The 11299-nt window shown below is 41.4% G+C and overlaps 1 protein-coding gene across 9 annotated transcripts in view; it reads right to left on the reverse strand.

Moving 5' to 3' along the window:
- Window positions 1-2749: 2749 nt before the first annotated feature.
- The window catches only part of ZBTB18 (zinc finger and BTB domain containing 18), an 8950-nt gene continuing 400 nt past the window's right edge, over window positions 2750-11299 (reverse strand). Inside the window, exons 1-4 of one of the 9 annotated variants that reach the window (XM_028488631.2) lie at window positions 11139-11244; window positions 9658-9776; window positions 8770-8853; window positions 2750-6422 (exon numbers count right to left, since the gene is read on the reverse strand). In XM_028488631.2, the coding sequence (XP_028344432.1) occupies window positions 4840-6422; window positions 8770-8782 (1596 nt within the window). In that variant the 5' untranslated portion in view covers window positions 8783-8853; window positions 9658-9776; window positions 11139-11244 and the 3' untranslated portion in view covers window positions 2750-4839. Of the gene's footprint in view, window positions 6423-6634; window positions 6938-7024; window positions 7043-8769; window positions 8854-9657; window positions 9777-10304; window positions 10782-11136; window positions 11245-11299 lie in introns of those variants that run through there. The other 8 variants (XM_028488629.2, XM_028488630.2, XM_028488632.2 and 5 more) reach the window with 8 other exon arrangements.

The following is an 11299-nucleotide window of genomic DNA, read 5'->3' on the forward strand; positions in this document are numbered from 1 at the left end:
AATGTTTTAAATTTGGAGTTCAGTTTCTTTCACAAGAAGTTACAGAAATTAATTAGAAAAGATTTTTAAGGGATCAGTTTGCAAAATGCTAAAAGTTTCATTTCTAAAATGTCTCTGTAAATGAATGAATATTTCTAAAAACCTCCAGCATCATCAGTATGATCTGACTGCTTTAGCTCTCCTTTTATAATACTAAGAAAATTTAAGAAGGGGTGGGGAAGGCTAGAAACATAAAATGTTTCTTTCTGTGTAACTACATTGACAAAGTCAAAAGATAAATGGTTCTACATTTTGGACCAAAGGATCACATACAAAAGATACTTTGCCATGATTCAGCAGGCCAAAGGTAGGAAATTTTTAACATAAGAGACAAAAATCCTATCAGTGTAGTAAACTTGGACTGTAGCCAAAATGAAACTCCTAAAAGTTATTTGCTTTTAAAAATAAAATTGCTTTTTAAAAAAATGGTATTATCTCTAGCATTTTAATGGCAAATGACTCTAAAGAGAAGGATTGAGCTCTTCGGTCCTGGATTTCAAAATTCACACTTACTCGATTCACTGTACCTTATCAGTAAGTTTCAAACATGGAAACAATTATAATGAAAAATTTAGATCAATATCTACAAATTAAAACTAAAATTATCTGAGTTTCCTATCCAGATGTATGTGAAAGTTTCCCTCATTATACTAGAAACCAAAGAATGTTTTAAGCTTTATAATAAAATGTAGTCATACAATACAGGAAATTTTGAGATGGTGAGTTTTTTTTTTAATTCTAATCTGGTACAATGGGATTTTTAAAGTCAAGTTTTTATATGTTTTGTGTTCTATTGATAAAACTTTTTGGCGATTCAAGATTTTTTAAGTAGTATTACTTCTTGGGTTAAAAAAACAATTGTTTTCTCTGATAACAGTTCAAAACTTTTGTTTTACCTGAAAAATAAATATTTCAGCCATTTTAATGTGAGCTCTTATATAATTTTAATAAAATGTTTACTTTTTCTAGTCTTCCAATAACCTGTTTGTAGATCATCACGACAAGCGTATTTTAAAAAAACCAAAAAACAAACAATAAAACCAAAACTCTACTTGATTCACCTATTAATTTGGTAGCATGATTAACTAGAAAGGAAATCCAAAACCAGTATCCTTAACATGGCATACTTCTTGGATCTCCTAGGGGACACCTTGCACAAAATGCTGGGCCCACATTAATGTAGGGCATAATTGATTATCTAAAAGAAACAGATGTTTTCAAAAGTAAATGAAACCATATATTTAAAACATACTTATGTATCAGCCCGATGTCAAAGGGGAGAGCAAACTGAATGGTTTGCAACATGATTACTGAAAAATTAATTTCTTTTTAAAAATGTAGTGAATAAACAACTGATTCCTTCACTTATCAAATGTGGCGATTTGTGTGGTTGTTCTAGTTTTGCAAGGAATGTTTTAAGAAGTTATTTCTTCCAAATTTCATGTCAAAATACTGTTTTTATAAGTGGATCCAGTTAAGATAATGCTTCTTATTTAAAATTAGATGCTAATCAGTGGAACTAAATTACAACTCTCGATATCCTCAGAAAGCTTTGAGATGCTGTGACCCTTTCATGTGAAACAATGTTTGGTTAGTTAAAACCAAGTAAGTTTCATGTAACAGAAATCCTGTTTCAACAAAAAAAGGGAAAGTAGGGTCCCAAATAGTAAATTACTGATTGCGCTTTATGACAATCTTTTGGGATTCCCATGCAAAGCCATCAGGGAACTTACAACTGGTACATGTTCAAGCTCCAGACCTTATATCCCACTTCCAACAAAGTTAAGAATATTAACCTTACTACAGGTCACTGATATAAATGTATTTAATTTTGACAATAATCATGTAAAACTGTATTTTCATAGGTATCTTTAAGGCTGGAAGTTATGAACAATTATAGATTCCAGGATTTACAAAAACTCTCAAGTCGGTGCCAGCCCTGCCTCATACTTAGGACGACAGCGTGTAACAATTCCTCTATAGAACTGTCCGGCACGTGTGAGTGCTCTGTCAATTCTTTAGGTCAACCAGCAAATGTTTCTCACCTTGACAAGCCCAATGAGGCAAGCATGAAGTTGGGACGATCACAAAAATTACGGAACAGTTTTTTTAAATGGTTGCATGAACTTAATTACGTTTTTGTTAAAACCTAGGAATTAAAACCTGGGAACTTTTGAGTTCTCCCAGGAACAAAGAGGACATATACAACTATTCTTGAACAGTCGAATGCCTGCTAATTCGATTGCCTAGAATTCCAGTCGTTAGCCAAGCAGTTTTCCAAATTAAGACATCCGGTCTCCTTCAATTTTCCACTTAAACCAGAACACAGAAGAATAGATTTGACCAATCAACCTAGGATAAAATTACCCATGAAAATATGACTTATGGTGTATGGATTAGTAGTTGTACAGCATATTACAAAAAAATCTATGCTGCCACTTGAGGTTTCACAGATTCACAAATTTCTAGAGTTACCTTAACATTCCTGATCTAGGCTATAGAGAATGGGTCACATTTTTTATATGTGCATTTAGTATCTTCTTAAATGACTAGAAGCAAAATGTTTGCACACTTCCATTTGAGTGATTTAAGGCATTCTAATAATTCATAAGCTCTGACCAGAATTGGTATTAAAAAGAAAGATGCCATGTATGATACATATTAAGGATCTATGTAGTACACAATCACAATTTAAAAAACGCACAAAAATTCAGTTCATATAATTTATTGCAGTTAGCACACAGTTTAAAAATTCACCAACACACCAATAGTACAAAACTAAACAGCATTATAAGTTATTCCCCCCTCAGGAAAATAAAACATACTATGATTGTCAAAGCTAGATGTCAGTCTAAGTTTTAGAACAAAGGAAGAATGTGAAACTAATAAAAGGAAAAAGCAATCACTCACAATGACCACAAAAAGAAAATCCAAAAGAAAGTCCGTTTTCTCACAGACATTGATTGTCTTCTCTAAATTAATAAAAATTATTTTAACATAAACTGTATTTAAAAAAAACTAGAAACTCTTCAAGTAACTAAAGATAATGCTCCAAGGCCATTTTCACAGCTTTTTTTGTTTGTTTGTTTGCTTTAAATGCCATTACAGCCAAATTAACACACATTTGACCAAATATTTCCAAAACAGTCCAGCAACACACAATGGAGTTTTCCATTCAGTATCTTAAGCACAAAAATAGGCTATGTTTACAGTAGTTAAGGCGATCAAATTTTAAACAAAAGCAATTAAAAAAAAAAGGGAAAAACAGCAAACGTTTTCCATGCTACTCCCATAGACCTTATTTGTAAGTGCAAGACAGGAAAACAAACACTGTGCAAAATGCTTTGCCCTGCGTGCTGGTCATTAAAACCACACGTTGGGCTGCAGCCTCTGCTGCCGCGATACACATAGTCTACTAACCCCCTTCCCCATGTCAATCAAGGCAGTCCAGTCCTTTCAGCCTGGGGCTTTTTCAGTCCATAGAATCTTTTCATGAGTTTGGGGGGGGGAATGGGGGAGGGGCGGGAGGGAAGGAGGAAGGGAGGGAAAGGAAGAAGGGGAGAAAAAGAAAAGGGGAGCAAAAAAAGAGAATGACCTATTGTCAATTTGTGCAGTAGTTACTCTAAAAACGCTCAACTGGGTAAATGTGTACATCTAAACTTTGAGCTGGCCTGGGTTTTGTGCAATTAGAAGTTTTGTTATAAAATGCACACTGCACATGCAAATCTTTAAGCCGTTTGTAAACATTTATATTTTCCTTGTTACGTAGCGAAGTTATCAATTTGCAGCTTAAGTTTTTATTCAGCTTAACAGTTTCAACTTAAAGACAGTGGGAAAGTCAATTTAAATTATATAAAATAAAAACAGTGCATTAACGTTCTTCATAACACCAGGTTTTTTTTTTTCCAAATGGTGCTATTTTTCTAAGGAAATTAAATAATTTTAAACTCACTCGTTAAAGTTATACAATGCAAACAAAGACAAAAAATATATTGAAACTCATGCATTTCTGTAGCGTTAATATTTACTTTTCAAGACTCAACTAAGAGCATCAACACAACCTGTCAAGTCCTTTGACACCCCCCCAGCCCCTGTAATCAATTACAGTATACAATAACAGTAATTCACATTTTTCAACACACAGTTCAACACTGCTGAAGCTGCAATATCCTTTTTCATCCCAAGCAAACCTTCACAAAGACAGCGTCCCAGTGATCCCAGTGTACTTTCAGAATTTCTCTCATTGGGAACCGTCAGAAAACCAGAAGTTGCCACAGAAAGTTTTAAGTCAACTGCTTGTTTAAAAATAGATAATCCAGCATTTCAGAAATTTTCCATTTGGGTCTAAAAGCATTCAGGTTTCCAACAGCCAGAAAAGATTCATGCAATTTGAGACATATAAAGAGGCTAATAAAACTGGAGGGAATTTCTACTTAAAAAAAAAAAAGAAAAGGTGGGAAAAAAAAGAGAGAGCTCAAAAGACACCGCAGTGCTGACAAAATAGGCCCTAGGAAAGCATTTTGTGATAGGACGATTTGTTTCAAAGGTTCTTATTGGCTTACTTCCCCTACCCCCCTCGAAAGAAAGAAAAACACCTCTCTATTCTCTGACTTGCTCTAAAGTTTCTTTTACCAGAATGCTAAATTAGTGAGATTCTCATGCTATTCTAAAGTGCAAAAACAAGTTAATACCCCAACCTTTCAGTTCCAGGAAACAAGACTGCTTTTAGACCGTACCACAACTATATAGAGATCTATTTATATATAGGTATATATATATTATTTATATATATATATAAAATTATTTCCAGAGTTCTTGAGAGCTATCTTCTAAGGTCCAGTCTCTGACAGCGGGCAGGCTCAGCGCCTCGCTTTTGACGGACAAGGAGTTCACCAACTCACAGTGGAACTTGCGGATGTGCCGGTACAGGTCCCCGGACTGCGTGAACCTGCGCTCACACCACTTGCAGGCGTGCGGCTTTTCGCGCGTGTGCACCACGGCGTGGCGGCTCAGGTTGTGCGAGTACTGGAAGCTCTTGCCGCACTGGGTGCACGTGTAGGGCTTCTCGCCCGAGTGAGTCCTCTCGTGGCGCTTCAGGGTGTACATGCAGGAGAACGTCTTCCCGCACAGAGAGCAGGTGGGCACGTTGACGTCGGCGGCCGGCTTGCTGCGCAGGCCGTCCTGCTCGCGGAAGTGCGTGCTCAGGTGGATCTGCAGGATATGCGGGCTGGGGAAGACCTTGTTGCACAGGGGGCACATGAAGATCTGGCCCGCCGGGCTCAGGATGTTGGAGACGTAGGGCAGCAGACCGCTCTCCATGCCGCCCTCCACCTGGACCCGCTCGCTCTCGGGGGTCATCATCTCGTCGTCGCTGCCTTTGTCCTCCCGCTCCAGCTCCCTCAGGACCGAGTCCTCCCTCAGCGGAGCCAGATGCGCAGGCTCATACTGTACCCTGTTATTAGTGCTCACACTCTCTTTCACAGTGCTATGTTCCATGTCATAGTCATTAGTGCCAACATCACTCTCATCACAGGAAGCCTCTTTCTCCACCTTCACCTGCACCAGGTTGCTTCTCAGCACGTCCTGTGAAGAGAAATAAGAGCTGTTCAGATTTTCAACTCCTGAAAGGCTGGACTTGACAGACAGGTCCAGCACACAGTCAACATCTGCCGAATCCCTCACGGAGGTGACAGACCTCTGGGACAAAGACTCTGTTGAGCTGCAGGGGCTGGCTACTGTTTTTCCAGCTGCTGTGGCGTGTGGCTCTGCCTCTCCGCCAGCCTGGGGGATGCCTGCTGAGTCCGAGGGCAATCGCATCCACATGTTCCCAGGCTCGGCCGCCAAGTCCCTTTTGCTAGGCAAGATGTTCAGTTTTTCATCTTCCCCTTCATCTTCATCACTGGGCAAATCGCCTGCCATGTGGCTGCTGCCATCAGAGAGACTCTCGACTTTGTCCGAACAACTTGAAGCATCTTCTTCCTTTTTGGTGCTGTCTGCCTCTGTGGTGGCTTTCTCTTTCAGCTTCTTTTTGCAGACTTTGACAATGTCATACATGTGGAGATAACTGGCAGCTGCTAGCACGTCTTCAATGGGCAAGTCTTTGAACTGGAGTTTCCCTTCATACATGAATTCAAGCAGGAGAGCGAAGGCTGGGGCTGTAACAATGTCGCTGTTCAGATGAACAATGTCTCTTTTGTCCAGCTGGTCCTTGTAAAAGAGGTGGAAATACATGCTGCATGAAGCCAGTACAGCTCGGTGCGCTCGGAACTGGGCATCTCCCACCAGAACAGTGCAGTCACAAAGAAAACCCTGATGTCTCTGCTCGCTCAGACACTGCAGCAAATGTCTACTATGGTCTGGAAACTCCATACTGTCTTCATAACCTGGGAAGAGAGAAATTTCTCATGAGAGCCTGCTTAGGAACAACTTTTCAAGGCTCTAGTCCCCATTAAAAAAAAAAAGAAAAAAAAAATCAGCTTGGGCCACGGAGGTACATGTCCCTGAATTTTAATCAGGCTAATGACCCAAGCACTACCAAATCACACACACAGAACCAAATGCAAGAAGAAAAATGTACACTTTTGAAACTTCTTACCCCAGCCAAACAGTCTCTGATGCATCTCCACCTTCCTTGAACTTTTAGTCAAGTTTTAAAAGCATTAATTTCAGTACAGTCTCTTACTGAGAATAAGAATTTAGGTCTCTTTCAGAAGAAATTTAATTAACTCTAATCATCAAATTATGTCCTACAAAACCTACAAAATAGCTTTAATTTCAAAGGGAACAACTCAAATAATGAACAAAGAAAAGTCCCAAACACATTCTGGAAGATTCAGAAAACTTGTTCAACCATCCTTTTTTGATTTTATTACTTTTGATACTTGACTGCACTTAGCAAGCACAATTTAAACACACATTTGGCTGAATCAAGAAAAAAAAAAAAATGAAACCGCATAATTAGTCCAGAAATTAGCAAACAACTTACTTTTAAAGTCAGAGTGTTAAAACAACAAAAGCCCTGTGTATAAAAACAGATGTTAATGCCTTAAGATTTGCAGGTATAGCACACATGTATGAGATCAGAAGGAACTACACCAACAGATGGAAAAGATCATCTTTACTATGAACAAATCCAAATTTTTTTTAATGAATTGAGAAAAAGAAATGGTTATATTTCTCTGTAAAATCTGTACATCTAGAATATTAAGAACCAGAAGGGCTTTATTTAACTCTGAAAATTCTCATCTAAACTTTGATCTGTTGCAAAGCAAAATGAGTTCCATATTAAAATTAATGCAAACTTTTAAATAAAGGCATATTACGTTCAGATGAAACTCAAAAGCTTTACAGGTTCAACATACAAAAAAAGAAAAAAAAAAAGTCTTGCTAGTAAAAGAGAAACTATTCTTTTGACTCCGCCATACCTCAGTCAACAGAAAATACTTTGTTTCAACATAATTTGATATATTTTGTTTTCCCACTAGCTTTTATTCTTTCAAATATGCACTGTTGCCCTTATTTTCTGGTGAAAGAGGGTAAAATGGAGGCAGGAGAGACGCAGATGTACAAAGGGTCAAAATTCAACCACAAAATTCAACTCCTTAAACCTGACTTCCCCTTTCCTATGACCAGAAGCAAAGTTCCACACCATCCATCTCAAAAAGTGCATTTGGGGAATGGATACATATTAATTTAATATTTAAAAATTACTTCCCTGCTTCTTCTACACTTTGCCCAAAATGGGCTAAAACTTTCATCCTAACCCAATACATTCTGCGAGATGCCACTGCTAGAATAAACCAAGATTTACAATACAATCACTTCAAGTGCCCCACAGCTAACATCAATCCTAATCCTTGAGAGGGCTAAAAATAAAGATTGGAGGGCAGCTCACAAGGTAGCCGTGATCAAATTAGGAGGCTGAGAGGACAGAGAGGGACGAAGAAGGAAGCTTATAAACATCTGATCCAGCTGACTGTGGCCATATGGCAGCTGCTGCCCAGATAAAGAGATTAAGAATAGAGGAGTGCGATTACAGCTGTCTGGCCAATTCAGGCAGCTCAAATCTACAAGTTCTAAATTAGTCGCTAACACAAAAACTCCTGCAAATAATTATCGTTATGCTGAAATAAAAGATCTCTTAAATATATATTTGAAAGAGAAATGAGGAAACCAGTCAAACTATTCTCCTGGGGACAAAAGTTTTTTTTTTTCTTTTAAAAAAACCTTCGGTTATAAAAGCACTACAGCTGTATGTTTCAGTAGTGCTGCTGAATGTTTTGAAGAATAAAGTTTCACAGTGGAATTAATTACACAACAATCTAGCTTCTTAACTAGAAAAATCTTCTCATATAACTTTGAATGCTGGATTCCAAACAGTTTACTATTTCTCCCCCCGACTCCAAAAGCAAAAGAAATCTAAATAGCAGTGAACAACAACAAAAAAAGGATTTTAATCCAAATTGATCTCAAAAAGCAATATTTCAAAGCCTTTCTTAACATTTCAAAACTTGAAATATTTCTGTATATTAAAGTTATTTACCCGATCGAGCAAAAGGGATAAAAATTAAAACTAAACAAGCCCAAGACTCTCAACTCCAATAAGATGTTCATTTAATACTCAAGTTCATATTTTATTCTTAAACTGGATTAGAAAAGTAATGTGATTTTTAAAAATTAAATAAACACCAAAACAGAAATATGCTCAATCTAATCTCTTGCTACTCCTACCTTTAGGACACATAAACCTGATTAAGTCCTTTCCTCTGAGTCTTGCTGGCTCCAGGTCTGTTACATCGGTGGAAAAAAAGCAGACTAAGAGACAGATGCAAAGTGGAGATGATGTTAGAGAGGAATGAGATACCTTCTCCACCACAGATCCGCACACACTAACTCCCTGTCTGTGTGTTAGAATAAAAGGCTGAGGGATGGCAGGCTGTCAGCTGCTCTGACATCATGTTCAGATGGAAATGCTACCTCCAGCTGTGCTCCTTTTAATGCCATATGCTACTCCTCTACACTCCTGCCACCAGCTTTTTCTTAGGAGAACTTTTCTCTTCTGTTAGTATAAACAAAATACTTCAAAGTCTCCCTTTTTTTCCAAACTTTCTAACAGAAGAAATTGAAAAACTCAGCATATGGAGTTCTACTGTATTTATGGAATAGCAACACTTCTGTCTTAAGTTGGTGGACTGGCTTACATACTGACAGCACACTCAAGCCACAGTGCTATTCAGGAAATCCAGATTCACTTTTATTCAACTCCAACGTTTAGTTTCAAAGGCAGCTTAGGGATATTTTTAAACCAACCCATTTGACATCTCCAGTCCCATTTCAACATTATTACGGCACTTCAATTTTTTTTTTTTTTTCTGCTGAGATAATGGTATACATGTCTCAGAATGCTGGAAGACTATTCAGAACTACTACTTCAACCTGGTTCACCTTATTATTTCACTCTTATATAACTACTTATCTAAAACTACCTTCTCAGTAAAATTTCTCACCCTGCCAGTTAATGCAAATTTCAACTCTCAATATCAACAAGCTGAAACTGCACTTTCTGAAATCCTGGAAAGTACTTCAGTTCAATGAGACAAATTAATAAACAGATACAACCTGCTACAGCCACTTAAAATGAATGCTGCATCTGCGTATCTGATCCGACTTTCTGCTCAGAAAGGGAACTTGGTCTTCCCCTTGATCTGTGTCCCATAACAATCTTTTTTTGGGTCACTCTGTAATGTTCATGATCACAAGAAAACCTTTCAGGGAGAAAGGGGGAAGGGGTGGGGGAAGCCAGGTCTAGCAAGTTGGGGAACTTTTTAGCTAGATTTGCGGGTCTTTTCGAATGGCTGATGAAACTGTAACGTAACCCGGGCTGGCCTGACCAGTGCCCTGCAAGGGGCTGCGATATCAGTGAATGCCGAATTCTCCACAGGCTCTTGTGGGAGTGAGAAGCAGAAAAGGCGCTGGGGCCTGAGGCGCAAGTGTCACAGCCCTGGTGATAACCACTCCGTTCTCATTAGAAAACCACGGCCAAGCGTTAAATAAAGAGTAACAAAGACAAGGTCTCTATCCTGTGCTTCTTGCTTTCCCAAAGTCGCAAACCCAACTTTCTCTAACTTCGCGATGGATGACATAATTATGAATGCCTATTTCAGGAGGTATTCTTTGGGGATAAATTCCTTCTCAGCCACACCACCTATTCTGCACAAATGCCCTCGCCTCATTCCAATATATCAGACATTAATCACTCCATTTACCCAGTGGGGTGGGGGGCGAGTGACAGTTTAATGAGCCCCGAGCACCGCAATGGACCAGCGACTCCCACTCCACAAATCAACCCCTTTGCGCCTCGCAGCCTCAGGTCCGGAGAGGTTTTGCGAGGTTGGGTTTTGTTTCTCAAGGAGGTGGGGGCGGGGGTGCGGAGCAGGGAGGGGGAAAGAAATGCAAATCTTTACGTAGTTGGCTGTGCATAAAACACTAGGGGAAAGAGGAAGGTTAAACCACAGGGAAGGAGGTGGAGGGCGTAGAGCCGGTGCAGCAGGAAAACACCTTAAACAACAGACGAGAAAACAGACCCGGGTCACGGCAACAACAAAAGAAAAGTCGTAAGAAGCCGGGGGAGGGTGGCTGCTACCGCTTCCCTGCCGCCGCGGCGCGAGTCCCCGGCAACTGCCCCGGCCCGGGAGGGGCCTCCCCGCGGGCGCCGCCGCAGCTGCAAGGGTCCCCGGAGCCACGGCCGTCCCGGCGCCGTGCAGCTGCACCGCTCCCAAGCCCCCGCCCCGCGCCCCCCGCCCCCGAGAGGCGCCGTCGCAGCTGCACCGGCCGGAGCGCGCCCCGCGCCGCAGCTGCACCGGCCGCACCCCGCCCGACCCGCAGCTGCGGCGGCCCGGCCCCGCACCCGGCCCCCGCCGCTGCGGCGCCCCCCGCCACCCCTAGCTCCACCCGCACAAACTAACTCCACTCGCGGGGCCCGGTCGCCCGCCCGCCCGCCCGCACTGCCCCGCCGGCCGGGGCCGCACAGCCGGCGCCCCGCCCTCCAGGGCCCGGAGGGGGCGCCGGGTCGGGGCCGGGTCCGGCGCCGGGACTCACACGGAGCGGCCCTAAGTCACCGCGTCCCCACCGCCGCCGCGTCCTCCGCCTCCCGGCCGCCGCCGCCGCCGGACTTGGTGGGCTTCCTCCTCCGCGGGTCCCCCTCCCTCCCTCCCGGCCCCCCCGCCCCCCACTCCCGGCTCCGTCGCCCGCTCCCCCTGCC

Source organism: Physeter macrocephalus, chromosome 4 (assembly GCF_002837175.3).
Source record: "Physeter macrocephalus isolate SW-GA chromosome 4, ASM283717v5, whole genome shotgun sequence".
Lineage (NCBI taxonomy): Eukaryota > Metazoa > Chordata > Mammalia > Artiodactyla > Physeteridae > Physeter > Physeter macrocephalus.